The sequence below is a fragment of the Puma concolor genome, chromosome C1, assembly GCF_028749965.1.
Source record: "Puma concolor isolate L17-30 chromosome C1, mPumCon1.1.hap2, whole genome shotgun sequence".
In the NCBI taxonomy this organism is placed as follows: domain Eukaryota; kingdom Metazoa; phylum Chordata; class Mammalia; order Carnivora; family Felidae; genus Puma; species Puma concolor.
In genome coordinates, this window is record NC_141674.1 from 189116479 (window position 1) to 189136393 (window position 19915).

A 19915-nucleotide genomic window follows, 5' to 3' on the forward strand; every position below is an offset into this window, starting at 1 on the left:
ATAATACATATCAATTAATGTTTCAGATAATCAATACTTTTTCAATCTTGAATCAGACTATCATCTTCACCCCACTCATAAATCTTGAACATTTTCACCTGCCATGGGGCTTCCCTGAAAGCCAGCGTCCATCATAGGTTGCATCCTTTAGGCGAGGATCCTTATAGAAAGTATATTTGGCACTGCGTGAAATGGGTGGTTCCTGCCTCTGAATACTACTGCCACTTCCATAAGGTGGAAGGTCAGATGTCCCCCTCAAAGCCTGATCCACAGCTTGGCTTATAGCCCGTAGCCACTTAGTCTAGGAACAAAAAGTAAATGTGAATAACCTTAAAGCAACAACTCATCACGCACTGCCTTAAACCCTGATAGCTTTCCTTGCTGTGTCCTAATGATAAATAACTTTTTGCTCCTAGTAATTCTTAGCTCCTAAATAATTTTTCTGTCTCCTAATGCTTTTCTTAATGAGTAATGCTGACTGGCTCTTGGAATTTACTGCTGTATGTTTAAAAGTAAGTCACATTAAAAAAAAAAAAATCTACAGTCCTGGTTTAATGAAGACTTACCAGACATAATTACGGATCATTAGCCAAGCAAGAACAATTTTTATCTTTTCTTTCCTAGCATAAGATACAGAAGTAGTCAGGCCAAAGATAAAAACAAAGTATCATAATGGACTAACCTTTTCCTGGGGTGTTGATGAAATGAGAGTGAACTGCTCCTCAGGTGTAGTTATCTTTAAGCCATTCCTAAAATGTTCACAAGGATAAACACCAGGAGGTATGACAACCTGTCATTATAATATCACTCCTCAAATATGAAAAGCAACTTGTTTATTTTGAGAGGAGAGTCAATTAAATGTAAATGCAGTCATGCCCTAGGTTTGGTTCTTACAGGACACAGAGTTACTTTGCTCCAGGTGTTATCATGATCAGCCATGATCTTCACAGGCCATTTAACTATCTACATGCTGGGAAGGTGAGCCTCATTTCACAGAATGGGGAGACCTCCTGAGCTTTTTATCATGTCTAAGGAAATAACCTTGACAGCAAAGGGAGAGAATTAGGGTGAGGGTCGGGGAAGGGGGACACACTTACACACCACCAGCTTCTTCAGAAAGTGGCTCTGCCCATAATGTGGCCAAAGGGAAAACATGATGTGTGGAGAACTGAAAGAAACAACATGGAGTCACAGCTGAGAAAACCCATATAGGCCCTGGGTGGGGGGTGGGGGGGGGAGGGGGGAGGTGTCTCTGCTACATAACCCTTTTCAAATGGTTAAGTCCACATGGGTGCACCATCTCAGCCACATGATCCCCATAACATAGCTAATGCCAGTGGGTCCTGCCATCTCTGCCACAGGACTCCACTTGGTTGATACTCATTTTCAAGCTGGAAAACTAAAAGAGCTCTCTGAAATTTGGTCCATACCACAAATGCAAGCTAAACATTCTCTTTTATTCAATAATTTCAGCAAAATCACAGTACTTTTAACAGAAACTGATGGTATAATTAATTAATGTAACAGTTAGGAACCCAGCATACCTGAGCATGGACTAGGGCATCATTAAAGAGAATGAACCAATTCACAGAAAACCTCCCAGCATGCTGCAGAGATAGGGCTCGGTTACTGCTCTCACACAGCAGTCGACGCTCTGGCTTCCTCAAGGAATCCTGGAATTGAAGACAAATATATAAATGATCTTCAGAATTATTTTAAAATGCAAGGAAAAAATGAAAAAGACACTAATCACATTTAGAAGAATCTGTTGCTGGGGCGCCTGGGTGGCGCAGTCGGTTAAGCGTCCGACTTCAGCCAGGTCACGATCTCGCGGTCCGTGAGTTCAAGCCCCGCGTCGGGCTCTGGGCTGATGGCTCAGAGCCTGGAGTCTGTTTCTGATTCTGTGTCTCCCTCTCTCTCTGCCCCTCCCCCGTTCATGCTCTGTCTCTCTCTGTCCCAAAAATAAATAAACGTTGAAAAAAAAAAAAAATTAAAAAAAAAAAAAATATAGAAGAATCTGTTGCTCATAGCTTAGGTTGGTGTTGGACCTGAAGTTAGATAGGATCTGAACACTTAATAAAAGCGCTCAAAGATTAAGAAAAAAACAGGAACAAACAAAAGGTGAGTGTTCAGAGAGGATTCTTAGAAATGAGGGTAGATGTTTACAGCATCTATTGCTGTGGCCCTTAGACCACCCTTAGAAAAAGGCTCATTAAAGCATTATTACCATAAACAAACAAATGAGGAATGGAGAAAATTATGACAGTTGTTATGGATATGCCTGCTGTTTGCTGGGGTAATGCCAATTGGCATGGTTTACCGTCATTTTTCCAGGAAAGGTCTTCCAGAAGCCCAGTGTGTATTCAGCTTCCTTCCTTTTCCTGCCGAGATGGAGAGCAAGAGACTCATAACAAGAACTGGAATCCTGCAGTTTCTGGTATTCTGGAGATGTCTGAAAGCCAATAATTAAGGGAAGGGAAAAAAATATATAAAACAAATGTCCACAATCTGTAGCCTTGGTGTGGTTTTAGATATGTAATATTAAATTTATGGCGGAAATCCAAATCAAGAACAGAAATGGTATACTAAAAGGAACTGAGCAGAAAGAAAATTGGTTCCAGAAAATTCTACTACACAGAGATACATATGAAACATTGGAATAACTCAAGGGGAAAGAAACAAACACTGGCAATTATCAGTGAGGAGAGCAGCAGAGTACTCATGATAGGGCAGGAATTCTCAAATGTTTTCGCCTCAGGATCTCTCTATTTTGCTTATGTGGGTTTATCTATTGATATTTACCATTATTAGAAAATAAAGTCGAGAAATAAAAATAACCTTTATTAACTCACTTCAAATACAGTAACAGTTTAAGTGAAAAAGAACTATATTTTCCAAAACAAGACAAAATGCTTCGTGAGAAAAGTAGCAATTGTTTTACATTTTTTCGAATCTCTTTATTATCTGGCTTAAAAGAGGAGAGCTGGATTTTCATTTCTACTACTAAATTTAATCTGTTGGCTGAAATATATGAAGAAAATCTTCCTTTATAAGGATATGTAACTGGAAAGGGAGGATTATTTTAATAGCCATTTCAATTAATAGTGGATATTCTCCTTTGAAACTAAACCAAAATTTGTTAACTTAAGTGGTTCTTAAAGAGTAGCTGCAATGTGGAACCTGAAACTACATTAATCAAACTTTCTGTACTCTATTCTCTACATAATCAAACTTCCTCTACTCTATTAAATCCACTGATCTGTGTTACACTTTGAATAGACCTTTTACCTATGCATGGTGTTTTAACATGTGGATTAGACTTCTGGAAAATAGTGTTTCACTGAGTTATGCAGACCTTCCCAATGTTGATACGTTTTATTATACAACATCAAAAGTTCCATGTTAATATTATCACCAATCTCATCAGAAAAAGTCTTTAAGTACTAGGAAACTGCCAAACTCAGTGACCCATACATGTTTCCCACACTGTACTTTTTGCTTCACAGTTCAGATTTTATCACTGGCAACAAATACTGTCTGTTGTTCTCCTTGAAGGAACAAGTTCATTTACTCATTTTTGAGAAAATATCTACTGAATACCCAGATCTGAATTAACACAGTTATCCATCAATTGTCTTTTCAAGTTTAAAAAAAAAACAAAAAGTAGCTCTCAACTCAAACAACAGTAATCTTGTGTTTTTTCTGGAAAACCTCCAAACTTCAGTACCCAGAAGAGCCGCTTCATGTACTTCCATCTCATCATACAGAATATTAAAAAGATATATACTTCTACATGTGGCAATGATGTTAATTAGACTTATTGTGGGTGATCACTTCACAGTATGTACATCTATCCAATCATTATGTTGGGACACCTGAACATAACACAATGTATGTCACTTATATCTAGCTTGACCAAGTCCCAGCTATGCCTCAATTCTCTCATCTGTAAAAAGGGGATAATGATATCTATTTCACAGGGTTGATATGGGGATAAAATGAATACATGTAACATGCTTAGTACCTGGCACATGGAATGCATTTAATAAACATTAGGTATTATTATTTTTATCTAGAAAAGTGTACATGTATATACGATGTCTAAGGTGTACCTGAGACTTACTAAATAACAATTTGCAGTGTTCAAACGTGGCCATGTGTTTTGAAAAAATTTCCACAGATGATTTTGATTCCCAGTCCCGGTTAAGGATCACTGATATAACACAGTAAGAGGATAACGGAGAAAGATAGCACCAGTATTAGCAAAGCACAGAGGAGGGATTAACTAAATTTTTTTTTTAATGTTTATTTTTTTGAGAGAGAGACAGAGACAGAGCATGAGCAGGGGAAGGGCAGAGAGAGAGGGAGACACAGAATCTGAAACAGGCTCCAGACTCTGAACTGTCAGCACAGAGCCTGATGTGAGGCTCAAACTTACGAACTGTGAGATCATGACCTGAGCTGAAGTCAGATGCCCAACCAACTGAGCCACCCAGGCGCCCCGGGATTAACTAATTCTTAAAAGATGGGAAGAGAAGGGAATGTGGTATAGTCAGAGAGGGCTTCATTTTCATGATAAAATGACTTTGGACCCAGGCCCTGAAAATTTCCTGTAATGAGAATGGTGGTAGTGTGTCTCGGGAAGGAAATACAAAACATGTAGGTCCATGGAGCTGAACTAACATGTAGGACACAGGGGTAGTAGATAAGGCTAGAAACAAAAGAGGATATCAGATTGTTAAGGGCCTTAAATGCCAAACTGAAGATTCTGGTTTGCTTTCAAATTTTGAAAGCCCACATTAGTTCCTGGGTCACTCTAAAGACTGAAATCTGTCCAAATAAGGAGACAGTTCCCATGATTTAAAAGATTCTAAAGTAGGGGCACCTGGATGGCTCAGTTGGTTAAGTCTCAGACTCTTGATTTTGGCTCAGGTCATAATTACATGGTTTGTGACATCAAGCCCAGCATCAGCTAACAGCACAGAGCCTGCTTGGGATTCTCTCTCCCTCTCTCTCTGCCCATACCCTGTTTGTGTTCTCTCTCTCTCTCTCTCTCTCTCTCTCTCTCTCAAAATAAATAAACTTAAAAACAAATAAAAGATTCTAAAGTAGAAGAGATCCTAAAATCATTATGGCTTCTTGGAGTCCTTCAGAGAGGGAACAAAATGAAATTACACATTTTAGTACAATTTCAAAGGTGAATGTCTCAGGACCAGCTTTAACATACATCCATAACCTACAGTGGTACTAATTTCCTAGAACTCCACCCAACTAATTTTATACAGAAAGTAGACCATTTGAGAAAATCCTGTAACACTGTGATTTCTCATAGCATATGCTAAGGTAACTCAAATACCTAGCATGGAACTATCTTGAGTCCTGGCCAGGTGGTAACTCGGCTGCCTTACAGGTATGTCATTATACAGAAGGCCTTTTAAAGAGTTCTGTGTAACTCATACTTAGTATACACTCTGACAACTATTGGGTGAGTAGCATAATTGGGTCTCAACTTTAGAAACAGTTTCACAAAATGAATACAATTAATCTTGATAAGGTCCTGAGAAGAAACTAAATCCACAGCAAAGAGAACTAGATTTACCTATAGTCTAACTTTCTTCTTTCATTTTCTTAAAGAAAAATAAATTTAATTAGACACATATAAATATTAAGTTAGTGGAGTTGGAGATGCTAGGGTAGCATAAACCAAACAAGCAACTCTGATCCTTGCCTCCCCAAGTATTCAAATCGGATATTTATGGGATCTTACCACTTCAAAACAAGTAGCAAGCTTTAGCAAAACTTTTGCATAATTATGAAGTCGTCTGATTGGCAGGAAAAACAGAGAATTCAGTATTTCCATCAATTGAGTGTTTTCATCATTTACTTCTGATAAATCTTGTAACAGCTCCTGGTTTTTATTTAGGAAATCACTGGAGGTAGAGAAAAAAAAAAAGAGATTTAATTAATCTTTTGGTTTGACAAATGCATGATATTGAATAGACATTTTTCACTAGATGACTACTTTTTTTCAGAATGCACATTTTTAGGTGCTATGAAAGCAGAATATAAATACAATGAAATAAGACAGATATAATTAAAAGAATTTTCCTGCCTATAAAATAGAGGATTTTTGCATATAAAAAGTAGCATATGGTAGCAATAGTAACTCTATAATAGAGATGCTTAATCCCAAACTGTGACTAAGTTCTAGGAATGAATCATGCATCCCACAGCTTCAGAGAATAATTGGAGACCAGCTGACACCATTCATTACCTGTTAATTTCCAAGCCAAAAGTCACAGCAATAAATGGCAATACTAACTGCTCTAATCAGTTGTATTAAACAGAAATCTGGAGGAAAAATAAAGCTCTTCGCTCTAACACAGCTGGCATGTAATATTAAAATACTTCTAATTTCTTCTTTTCTTTTCCTTCACCTAATAAGAGTTTATTACAAAAGAGTAATAAAAAGCTATAAGTACCAGTACTACAATTAACAGGAAGTAGTAAAGCATATTCTGTGTGAAGATTTCAATGCTGAGATCTTCAAAAGGATTTCAAACTGAAGCCAACATTTATTTTGTTTTTACACTGTTTTACATAAGTTCATTATTAAAATTTTATTGCAAATTTTAATGGTGATCAGTAACCCACTGAGACTATGTTCATCAGACCAAAATACTTGAAAAGATGTGAAAGAAGAAAAAAAGATGTGAAAGAAGTAAGAGTTGGTGGGACAGAATAATAATTATTATCTGCCCCTTAGTAAGCAATAATTATATGCCAGGTACTACCCTTGAGTGCTTTACAAGCATTATACTACAAAATTCTTACCTATAAGGCTTCAAACAAGACAATGCCACAAAAGACTATGAGGCAAAAATGAAACATTTTATAATCCCTTAGAGAACTATAGAAAAAAGAAATGTTTAACTCAGAAATTATGAAATATTATCTTTGAAGGGAAAATATGCAATAATTTCCAGGTACTCAAAAGTTCAATAGCACAAATTGGATCGTTTTATAGTGCAGTTAAGAGATCTGAGAGAGAGTGCCCTGGGGAACATGACCCAGATTTTTATTTACATTTGGCTTGTGTGGATGTTCCTACTTCCTCCTCCATGTTCTGCTGCTGAGATCAGCTGAGGACACTCATTTAACCCCACAGAAGTGTTCTGCTTTAACGTGCTCCTGAGAGATGGAAGCAGTACATGTTGAACACATACTCACTATGACCACATTTCTTCTGGATGCACAGTACTAGACCAGAAATGTTCCAACTCTTTTAAGTCCTATTACTTGTCAGCACTCACTCATGTACTCTTCATCACTCACTCATGCACTTGCCTGTAGACCTTCCCCAAAAGAGCCTAGGTATGCTCTCAGGAAACCAGAGACTGTTTAGCTTATCCTCTCTTGGGAGTTTTAATCTAATAATGGCAATACTGCTTTTCCTTTACAAGGCTAGGTTTGTAACTGTTACTCAAAAAATAAATATAGTAAAGGCAGAAACAATCCAAGTGTCCATCAACAGATGAATGGATAAACAAAATGTGGTATATGTATATAATGGAATATCATTCAGCCATGCAATGTAATGACTTTTGGTATATGCTACATAGACAGACCTTGAAAACATTATGCTTAATGAAATAAACCAGACACAGGAAGACAAATACTACATGATTTCACTTACATGAGTATCCTACCTAGGACATCCTACCTAGGATAGGCAAACTCATAAAGACAAGAAGTAAAATAGAGGTTACCAGGAGCTGGGGGGCAGGGGAGAAGTTGTTGCTTAATGGATACAGACAGTGTTTTTGCTGGGGTGGTTTTTAAAAGTTTTGTGTATAGTGTGGTAATTGTTTATACAACAGGAATGTTCTTGGTGCCACAGAACCATACACTTAGGAATGTTTAAAATGATAATTTTTTTTAAACCTACATGATGATCAAACCATCAGACTAGCATGAATTAAGTAGCTAGATGATAAACCAGCTTAATGATGGGAGTCTGAGTATCAATATCCAAGACCCACTAACTGCCATGTAGGCTCACCAGCTATGCTCTAGAAGTTCTTTTTTTAAAGAAATACTTTAAAATAATTTAAAATACTGACTTTGTAAGTAGAAGTTGTAAAAAGATGTTATTACTGCCTTTAAATACGTAAAACCCTGGGGTTCATGAACCACAGTTTGGGAAATGCTGCCCAAATTCAGACTTCATATTTGCTTCCACAGCTTAAAGTCACCCATTGTTCATCAATTGCTTTCCACCTGTCTAGGCTCTGGCAAGAGGCTTTCATTTACATCATCTGCTTTAGCTGCTCTGACAATGAGTCAGGTCAACTCCTGAGTACTGTGAACTGAATTCTGAAATAGTAGAGGAAGGTTAATAAAAAATAAAATAAGGCAAAATAAGGCACCAGGGTCAGTAACTACCAGAGTCCCTCAAGTAGGCAAGAAAACCCCATTTTTAAACCACCACAAGTCACCTATTTTTGCATTAACTAAAATCTTTTCCTCAAGCATTACTATTTGCAAAAATAACCATTCCTTTTTTTTTCTTCATTTAATTATTGGTTTGACTGCAGTCATTTTCCCCTACGTTTTTGGCCAAGATTCACCATTTCACCAACACTAAAGGTTAAAAAAGCTTTTTTTTAGTCATTATAATGTACAGATTATATATGTAAAATTGGAAATTGTAACAAATGTAAACTTGTCAGTTAAAAGCCAGAAGCTCTCAGATTAAAAAAAAAACAACAAAGCAGTAAGTCCACCAATTTACTATTTATAAGAAACACACACAAAAAAACTACAATACAATATAGGCAGGTTAAAATAGAATAGAAATTGGTGTCATTATATTAATATAAAACAAAATATCAAGATCACAGATTTAAAAGTTACTACATAAGGTTAAAATATGACACTAACTTGTCATTAAAAAAATGAAGGCCAAATCCTTATTTTGGAAATGAATGAGCACATGACATAAGTCAAAGAAATCAATGAGCACATGACATAAATCAAAGAAAAAATCACGACAGAAATTAGAAATACATTTATAATTTAATGACTATAAAAACAAAACTTTAAGATACAGCCAAAGCAACACTTGGAGGGAAATTTATGGCCTTGGATGAGTACATCAGAAAAATTAAAGGATTGGAAAATTAATGAACTAAATGCTAAACTCAAAGTTGGGAGATATTAACAGGAGAACACAAAGAAAGAAGAAGGAAATAAGAGGCAAAAATTAATGAAAAAGAATGGAAAAACTAAAGCTTAATCTTTGGAAAGAAGATTTAAAAAAGGTAAACTATTGACAAAATCAACTAAGATAAAAAGATAAAAGGCTCAAATAAGAGGAATGAAAAACAACTACATTTATTATGGAGGTGAAAATAATCTTAAGAAATATTACGCCAATAAATTGGAAAACTTGGATGCAATAAACAATTTTCCAGAAAAGTACAAATAATTAAAGCCACAAGAAGAAATAAACACCTGAACAGATCTAATCATGAAAGAAATTAAACTGGTAGTTTAAAAATCCCCTACAGAAATGCCCCCAAAGGGGCACCTGGGTGGCTCAGTTGGTTAAGCATCCGACTTCGGCTCTGGTCATGATCTCAGGGTTCGTGTGTTCAAGCCCCGCATCAGGCTCTGTGCTGACAGCTCAGAGCCTGGAGCCTGCTTCGGAGTCTATGTCTCCCTCTTTCTCTCTCTCAAAAATAAATAAACATCAAAAAAAAAAAAAAAATGCCCCCATGAAAGCCCTATCTTTTCATAGATGAATTCCACAAAATCTGAAAGTACAGATATTCCCTATCTCATGCAAACTATTCCAGAAAATAAAGTTCCCACACTCATTTTGTAATTGCTAGTGCAACCTTCTTACCCAAACTGAGCAAGTTCAGAAGAGAAGAAAAACCTCACATTCACATAGTTGCAAAAATTTTAAATATTAGCAAATGTCAGTAACGTACTGAAAAACTAATACAAACAGGCCACTGAATTTATCTTGAGAACTCAAGGATATTTACCGTTAAAAAAATCAATTGCTCTTCAACTTTCAGGAATAGAGGGAGCCATTTTTTTTTCTTAAAGAAGGGAATCTTTTAACCCTATAAATGATATTTACCAAAAACCTAAGGCAATCATCTTTAATGAAGAAATGCTAAAACTATCCTCTTTAAGATCAGAAATGATCGTAGGATGTTATTACTCTATTAGGATATAAAATCAAAAGCAAACATGGCAAAATATTAACGTCTATGAAATCTGGGTTGTGAGTATATATTTGATATGTTTATTATTAAAATACATGTGAATTTTTTAAACTTGCTTTTGTCTATAGGTCAACACTTGTTGAGAATCTACATAGTTCAGAATGATTAGATTCATGTAAGGTGCTTTTATATTTATTATCCAGAAACTAAACGCAGAATCTTTCTATCTGTGCAACACTTTGCGTTTTTCTCTACACCATCACATACGTTATTTGTTCCTTACCAGAGCAAAAACATTCCCTTCTTTCAGATGAAAAAAATTATGCTCAATTTGGTGAAAAGAGTTGTCTAACATCTCAGGGATAATAAGTGGTAGCACTAAAGAAGGACCCAGACCATGTAGTTTTTTCAGTACTACACTACTTCCAATGATAATCAGGAGCTATCCTTTTAAGAGTCAGTGAAAGTCTACATTTTGATTCATTTGGTAAAATGACGAAGTCAAAGCTTTTCCCAGGCACTCAAAAACACAGAACACAATAAAATATGATCTTTGGTTGTTAGAATAATAATGGGAAGGTAAGTGTTTGCTTACATGGCAGGCTTAGCAAGAAGCTGGAATCCTCCCATAACCAGGAAATTTGTAATAGATGTGCAATACCTTGAGCAAAAGAGAAAACACACATATGTTAGCATTAAAATGTAAATTTGTTCTTCAGAATTTTCAAACAAGCAACTGGAGCAGATACTTTTTGGTATCTCACCAATAAGTTTCAGTACTTTTGTGATGTCAACATTCATGAACTGTAAAGGACTGAAAAGAAGGGCAGGTTATGTGATAATCACAATACTCAGGCAGAGGGAAAAGCCATTTTAGTAAAGATATTACTATAAATTATAAATTTAAAATACACCTAAATTATGCAGAAGATCCTAGAATTTGTTTGGTAGATTTTACTTTGGTAACTTAACAAACTTGAGAAAATATGATTTAAACTGTTGGATTTTAGTGAAAATTAAGTCTTCAGAAATAATAGAGAAGAAAAAAATGTGTTAAAAAAGCTTGAGTGAAACTTAGAAAATGTCGGTTAAGTTTTGATCAATTGCTAGAGAATGTCTTGATATATTGTTTTGAGTTGTGTATACTTCTACCATACTCCCAGGATGGCAAAATGGAATCAACTGACTTTCAGAAAGAGGGTAAATTCCTATTAAAAACAGCCCAAAGTGGGTGCCTGCGTGACTCAGTTGGTGGAGCATCCAACCCTTGATCTCAGATCTTGATCTCAGGGTTGTGAGCTCAAGTCCCACATTGGGCATGGAGCCTACTGGAAAAAAAAAGCCCATGGTACTGTACACTTAAAAATGGTACTACTAGGGCACCTGGGTGGCTCAGTTGGTTAAGCATCTTACTTCAGCTCAGGTTTGTGAGTTCAAACTCCACATCGGGCTCTCTGCTCTGAGCACAGAGCCTGCTTCCGATCCTCTGTCTCCCTCTCTCTCTGCCCCTTTCCCGCACTCACTCTCTCTCGCTCTCAAAAATAAACATTAAAAATAAATAAAACAAAAATAAATAAAATGGTCCCGATGGTAAATTTGATGTTACATGTATTTTACCACAATTAAAAATTATTTTCAAAATTCATAAACAAATCAGGATTTTTTTACTTGTCCCATCAATATGAATAAATTGTGTTAAAAAAAAATAGTCCAAGGTATAAAAAAAAAAAGCATTTCTAATTATAGGTCCTGAAGTATCAGAGAACAAAACAAAAGTAAAAAAGATTATGAGATAAATAAGATAAAAAAGAACTATACTAGTAAAAGCTGAAAGCTTCACACAAACAAAATCTTGTTTAAAAAAGTAAATTGGTATCAAATTATGTATTTTTCATGTCTGATAGACAATGAGTTAAAAGGCTTCAACTTGGGTATTTCCTCTCAGACAATAGCTTCAAATACATTCAATTTCGTTTAGAATTAAAATCACATGCATCTAATCTATCTGTATATACATGCATAAATGCGAAAGGAAATATACTAAGATTATTAATAATGGCTATTTCTGGTGATCAGATTACGGGCAACTTTAAACATCTTTTTGACTATCTTTATTTATACAGTTTTCAATAATAAACAAACTTTACTTATATTAAAAATAACTTCAACAAAACACCAATAGAACATTAACTCCTTTTCACTGGCTCTGCACTGTGGCTGCATGATCTCAGAGCTCTACACAGCACCTGGTACTTAGTGGGTACTCAGTCGATATTTGCTAGATGGATGAGGTATTAATAAAGAATAAAATTTTCACTTCAGATCAAAGCATTAATGTTATTTTAATGCACATTAAAATAACAAATTATGCCTTACGTCATAATGTCAATATACAAATTAAGAAAAAGTGAGAAATATTTAAATTTTCAAACACATTTGGTATATTTTACTTGAAAAACATGAAAAGAACTTTGGATAACTATCCTAGATTTTATTAAGAAAATATCTTTATTTTGAAGATAGTATGGTCTTTAAATCCTCCATTTACACAACAATAAAAAACAGACATTGGAACCAGTCGATATTTACCATTAGCAGTTGTTCTTAAAATAATTGTTCAGTTACTTATTTCCTCTAATTTTAGCATAATTTACTTAAGTAAGCAACACTGTTCTCTAAAGAACCATATTTATTATAGTATATTTTATGTAAATTAAGTAGACTATCAATCATTTTGCTAAACTGTAGAAGGAAATATAATTATTTTTAAGACTCTTTCCTCTTAAAGAAAACTAAAATTTTAGCAATGCAGAACTATAGTTGGCTTAAGATTAAAATACTGCTTTGCAATTTCTATTACCTTATATCACTGTCCCTAATCTAGTCTCTTCTGATTAAGGAGCTGTTCTCCTTGGCAGAATAACCCTGCAGAGATTGAACATGACACGGGACTGGATACTTGCTCTGTATAACTATCCAAGAAGAGACTTGCATGCTTCAGAATGACCAAACTCCTGGCTTCCTTTATCCCATGAAGGAAGCTGCTCAGTGAGGTTCCATGCTGACCAATTAGGTAACACAGCTTGCTGAACCGGCTCGCCACCTCCTGCAACAGCTGGACTGTACTTGCAGTGCCCAAATTGTCTGTAACAATATGATGATGATGACATAACCTGAAGACTCATTACCTGAATACTTTCTTATGATCAAGATTATGAATCCTCCTTTTCTAAAAATACTTAACATGTTGAGACGTACTCTCAACTGTGGAACTCAAATAATCAGTGGTAAAGAAAGCAACTTCAGAGATCATAGAATCCAGTCATTTGAAAAACTTGTTAAAAATATATTCACAGGGATTCTATAGATTCTGACTCAGTAGGCCAAGGTTAAGATCCCAGGATGGATATATTCAGAAGAAAAGCTGTCCAGGGTATTTTGAAGACCGGCCAAATTTGAGAACCACTGAGCAAATCCAACTCTCCTCTCATTCTGAAGAGAAGTAATCTGAAGCCAAGAAAGGGGAAGTGAATTATCCAATTTCACACAACTGGAAAGTAACAGCTAGGAATCAAACTCACTTTTGTAGTTATATCTTGGTTAATATTTTCAACTTTTTGTACTGACTTCTGCTCTATTGCTCCTGGGACAAGCCCAACACTTCAGTGCAGAGAGGTCAATCCCCCAATCAGACTGACCAGATTGCTCTGAACTTTATACAGGGCACCAGGAGATTATTTGCTTTTTCCCAGTCCAAAGTTCCTAGTTTCCAGGACATCTCTCTAAGCACTGAGGCTGATGAGCAGACAAGGGAAAAACAATAAAGAAATCAGGAATCAGGACAAGGACAAGGATGATTTCACTTTTGTTTTAGAGCAATCCAGGAAGCTTCCAGCTTAGATTGCTGCTTTTCCCCTGCCAAACTCCTGGGATATTAGGCCCACCCACTGGAGAAGAATTTATAGAACAAGCACTCTACAACACTTAAAAAGGAAAAACATATCAAAAACTAAAATAAACAAACTGGGGCGCCTGGCTGGCTCAGTTGGAAGAGCATGTGACTCTATGTGAGTCGTGAGTTTGAGCCCCACACTGGGTATAGAGATTACTAAAAAATTAATAAACTCAAAAAAATAATAAAATAAACCAAAACCAAAATAAAACAAAATAAATGCAGACAGTCCCTAACTTACAAAAGGGGGCATTCTGAAAGACCATAAATTAGTTATTTGAAAAAATAGTGGCTTTCCCATTATAAAATGGGCTGACCCACACAAACCAATGTCAACCTAATGTGGAAAATCTGATGTGCTAATAAGGCAGAATTTAAGTATCACAGTTTTGACTTGAATTCTAGGTCCTCAGAGAGGGTCAAGGATTGCAGGAAAGAAAAAGAAAAGTTCCTCTCTATTTTCTATGTGCAGGGCCAAACTTATAAAAATTTTTGAAATAATGAAATTTTATCTTCAATAGCCACTCCCCAACCTCCATTTTGTATTCCTCTCTAACCTCCTAGAAACTCCCGGGATCTAGTGTAGATGGACAGTAGCCCCCCCCCCCCCCCAGAACTACTGTAATCCATTTCCTCTGTATTATCTCTTCATCTCCAATCCCTCCTTGTTGACAACAACTAAGAAAAGAAATCAGATTTAGCCAATTCGTAGTAATGTGGGATAAGACCCTGAACACTCTTATCCACATTTTAAGACGCTACTTGTAAATCTAAATGCATCTCTACTTGGTATAATTCTAAGAACTAGAACAAAAAAAAAAAAAAAAGAAAAATTCAGGTAGTATAATGTAAGCTATCTTAGGACTCGTGGGGCTAGAAGTGTTGTTTAGAAGTCTAGTTCCTAGGATCAACTTTCCCAAAGCTGTTCTGCTTCTCTGCCATGAATATCCTGAAAGTGCCACATCTTACTTCCACAAGGACAAAGAGCTGTGGGAGTGGTAGAATACTTAGGGGCAGCCGGGCTACTGACAAAGTGCAAACAGTTTGTAAGTTGTTGACTGCCTGTGTACAAAAATAAGAGAATGGACAGGACACCTGGGGTGGCTCAGTTGGTTGAGTGTCTAACTCTTGGTTTTGGCTCAGGTCATGATCTCACAGTTCATGGGAACAAGCCCCACGTCAGGCTCTGCACTGACAGTGTGGAGCCTGCTTGGGATTCTCATTCTCTCTCTCTCTCTCTCTCAAAATAAATAAATAAACTTAAAAAAAATAAGAGAATGGAAAGAAAGGAATAAACCATGACTCAAGAAGTTTTTTTTACTTCTGACACGGGAAGAACAGGTAAGAGTCCTGATAACTGAGGGAGTTCAGGGGAGATTCTACTTACCTAAACTAAGAAGAGGCCTGAGGATGTGAGATTTGATGTCACTTAGTTTTGAATAGAACCGTCTTTCTGTAGTAGCCAACTCATGGAGACTGGCAATATATCCCATAACATTTTTGTCCACCAAAGCTAGATAGCTATCTTTTCCTGCTGTCACTCTACTTATATATCCGAGCTGAAACAGAGAATAAAAAGATTAAAGGTAAAATATAATTTACTAGCAGCAATTTGGGTGCTAACACTGGCTAATATCAGCTAGCAAGAGCCAAATGGGAAATATTCAGGAATTTTGCAAGTTAGTTATTAAACTACTAGTAGCTTGAAATTAGCAACAGTAAAATTACCAAAAACAAATTGACAAACACTATAAATCACGGCTAATTTTTTTGTTTTGTTTTGTTTTACAGCTGGTTAACCAGTACAACACTGTTATATATGTGTATCTGGACCTATACACAACTATATATATCTATGCTTTTATTTATTGCCACAATATCTTTTATTTCACATTACACGTGTTTAGAACCACAGACACCCTAAATATACAAAGATCCAAATGTCAGAGATACATGTCTCAGGAACCTTTTTTTTTATGAGATAGGATAAACGAAAGCAGAAAAGACCTCTATGCTAAAATATTAAGGGTCTAGAAGTTATCTTGTATCTTAAAAGTACAACATAATAGGATTTTCTTTAAAAGGGACTTTTTGTCATTTACCTATTACACCACTAAACAAAAATAATGAATGCATACACAGATCCCTACAAACCAGGCCACCAAGCTGCAGACCCAATAAGCTACTTAATGCCCCATGGTAACTAAAAATACATGTTAGAGCCTTGTTCGTCTTATCAGCCTATTTCATCATTTATCCAGACTGAAATTTTTCATGGGGAATGTGGAGCCAGGGCCAACAACTACAAAGAGTCAATTAGTATGTCTCAAATAAGAGGCTATATATAGGTCAGGAGCCAAATCTTGGCCAGTGTTGCCTTTCGCAAGAAAGATGTTGTCCCTATACAATCATAGCTTATACATTTAGTCAAAAAAACAAACATGAAAGATAAAAAAAACAATCCGTAGGATATATTATTCAGTAAGAATAAGAAACCCAGAATGTACTAGCTTTGAGGGTTAATTCCCTTACAGCATTATCACTTGGAGGATGTGAGTTACTTTAATGAGGAAAAAGAAAACCAGAAACATGCCAGTGGTTTGTTTATGAAAAAGGGATAGGAAGTAGGAAAGCAGAGAAATCCAAATGAAAAAGAAGGGAGTTAACAGCAGTAAATAAATGAAAAGTTAACAGAGAGGGAAGGAATGGGAAACAGAGCACTGCTGGTAGTCGTTGGGTCTGCCATGAGCCCACCATGGGCCTATGCAATTTTTACTTCCTGTTTACAATTAAACACTCATCTCTTGGGGCGCCTAGGTGGCTCAGTCAATTAAACATCCAACTCTTTTTTAAGTTTGTTTATTTTGAGAGAGGTCAGAGGGAGAGAGATAGAGAGAGAACGAACATGGGGAAGAGGCAGAGAGACAGGGAGAGAGAATCCCAAGCAGGCTTCATACTGTCAGCACAGAGCCTGATGCAGGACTTGATCTCACAAAGCACGAGATCATGACCTGAGTTGAAACCAAGAATCGGACACTTCTACCGACTGAGCCACCCAGGCGCCCCAAGCAACCAGCTCTGGATTTTGGCTCAGGTCATGATCTTACGGTTCAAGGATTTGAGCCCCGCATTGAGCTCTGCACTCACAATGTGGAGCCTGCTTGGGATTCTGTCTCCCTCTCTCTCTGCCACTCTCTCTCCTCTCTCTCCCTCTCAAAATAAACAAAAATAAACTTAAAAAAAAAAAAAAAAAACTTCTCTCTCCAATTCTATTCTAATTTACCTCTGAGAGCTCCATGAATGCAGTCAAGAAATTTTATTATGAAATATACTTTTTGATATTCCTACAAGAGTGTTAATTCAACAAACATTTATAAAGGACTTGCTGTTGAGAATACAGCAGTAAGCGAGAGAGCTTAAAATCTCTCCTCTTAGGAATCTTACAGTTGAGGACAGAAAATAAACAAAAAAAGCAAATTATATAGGTTATTCGATGGTGATAGGCACTGTGGAGGGAAATAAGTCAGAAAAAGGAGATAAGGAGTAAAGGGAGATGGTAAGGGTTTCCAATTTTAAATACAGTAGTGAGATACTTAATAATAGGCATACATACAAATAATAACAAAAACAAGACTGCCCATGTGTTACAGAATGTGGGCCTTAGGATCCAATTCCTGTTCACCTTACTACAGGAGAGAAGTACTGGAGTCTTAGTACCACTGTGATTCTCTGGAAGGTTGTCAACTTCTGTAGGGTCCTGTCGGCCACTATAATATAACCCAGGTTGGAAGTCTTCTGTATCCACTAAAAACAGGGAATAATCCTGGCCTGCAGCTACACTCCAGACTCCATTTTCACTGTTCACCTGTAACAACAGCAAGAAATTATCTGATAAGAGAAGGAATTAAAGAGAAATTCAGATCTACCAGAACTGAAATGTCAGGTTAAACAGGTGTGGTGCAAAGTCACTCACACCTCAGAGGGCAAAACTCACCCAGTGATGTGCCTGATCAATTGCAGCACAGATGCAATCCCTTGTTCAGCTTTTATTTTTTTTAAATGTTTATATTTATTTTTGAATGCAGAGCTGATGTGAGGCTCAAACTCATGAGTTCATGACCTGAGCCGAGGTTGGATGCTTAACCAACTGAGCCACCCAGGCACCCCCTCAGCTTTTAAATTTAGAACTGGATTGTTTTTATAAAAATCTGAAAAACTGGAATTTAAAAAGGAAAAACCATAGATCTAATTTTTAATAGTTATTTGTGGGAGTCCCCACAGTTCTTAGCCTGTATTACAATCAGGAGGCACAGAAACTTCTAGAGCCCTATTCTGACAGCTATGACACACCTCTGTCCATTCACACTGAACTGTGTACAAAAAAAATCAAGACAGAAAGAAACAATCTAACAAGACAAAATTCCACTCTAACCAACTAAACCCTTGAGCGCTAAAATTCAGTTTTCCCACTTGGAACTCACTACCTCTCAGATGTGACTTCACTGTACCAAGCCCCAGGATGTTGGAACAGGCAGGACCCTTAGAAGCCCATCTACAGGGATCCCCGAGACCAGGGGTTCTCAATGAGCAGTCTTTGCAGAGCAGCAGCGATCACCTACAACCTGTTAGAAATGCAAACTCTCAGGCCAACGAGCTACTACTGGGGGTTAGACTCAGCAATCTGGTTTAATACACTCTCCAGGTGATGCCAATGTGTGTAGAAGTTTGAGAACCCCTGTCTTAAACCAATGGTTTTCAAAGCTTAGGATTCCACGTAGTGATTCAGGAGCCACCATGGAAGTGCAGGTGCCAGCACTCTGTCCCCATTCCCCCTCCATCCTTCAACTAAAGTAGCTCCATGTTTATCCATTTTATGTATGGGATTACACAGATTTCATTTGAAGAAAGTGTTCTATAAAAACTACTGCCCCAACCTCCAGCCCCAGCTTTAGCTGTGATTTCTATATTGATAAGCAAAAATCCTCTAATCTGTTGGATTCTTTGTGTCTAGATGGGCTCCAAATCCTAGGTGATTAGGTGACTGTGTGAGTGTGTGTGCATGTCTCTACTACTTCACAGCCATCTTCTTCCAGCATGACACCATCTCCTCAAATCCAGGCTATCCAAATAACGGGCTTCCTGTTAACTTTGTAAAGAATGGATTAAAATTTCTGCAGAAGAGTCCTCTTTCTAGTCTCTAATCAAAACTAATTCAGATCTCATTCTACCTTGACTTTTAATTCACAAATTAAAACAACTTCAGAAGGTCTTTCTCATCTTTCCCATAAATATAAAACCAAAATCCCGGTGATGTAATTTTTATATGTACAGTTAATGAGTAACAAAACTAAGATCTTATTCTCTCTTGTCTAACTGTATAGTGTTAAGTAAAAATTTGATTTCCAAAGTGTCTCCATTCTATGTTACAAAACTTTCCTTGGTAAGAATAAATGCACGTTCTGCTTTTCTGAAATAAAAAACAGGGAACAATGATACGCCATATTTTTTTTGTTATAAAATATCAGTAATTAAATAGCTTACCACTGAAATGTTCTATACTGAAAACATTTAAGATTGGAACTAGGAAGTAATAACTGTTCCCTAATGTTTTATTTAAGTCTTTCCCTCAGTGAAATGAAGTGCACTAGAAGGAAAGGCAGCAAATAAAAGTCTTATGAAGTGATAGATGCACCAGACACTCTGAAAACATGAATTATTGGAA

General features: G+C 36.5%; 1 protein-coding gene across 5 annotated transcripts in view; it reads right to left on the reverse strand.

Moving 5' to 3' along the window:
- Nucleotides 1-19915, reverse strand: part of ALS2 (alsin Rho guanine nucleotide exchange factor ALS2) — a 72345-nt gene that overhangs the window by 22778 nt on the left and 29652 nt on the right. For 3 of the 5 annotated variants that reach the window (XM_086719282.1, XM_086719281.1, XM_086719280.1), the window contains exons 9-19: nt 17876-18058; nt 15581-15752; nt 13205-13385; nt 10837-10902; nt 7087-7191; nt 5768-5930; nt 2321-2452; nt 1545-1673; nt 1098-1168; nt 683-749; nt 99-301 (exon numbers count right to left, since the gene is read on the reverse strand). In XM_086719282.1, the coding sequence (XP_086575408.1) occupies nt 99-301; nt 683-749; nt 1098-1168; nt 1545-1673; nt 2321-2452; nt 5768-5930; nt 7087-7191; nt 10837-10902; nt 13205-13385; nt 15581-15752; nt 17876-18058 (1472 nt within the window). The remainder of the gene's footprint in view (nt 1-98; nt 302-682; nt 750-1097; nt 1169-1544; nt 1674-2320; nt 2453-5767; nt 5931-7086; nt 7192-10836; nt 10903-13204; nt 13386-15580; nt 15753-17875; nt 18059-19915) is intronic. The other 2 variants (XM_086719284.1, XM_086719283.1) reach the window with 1 other exon arrangement.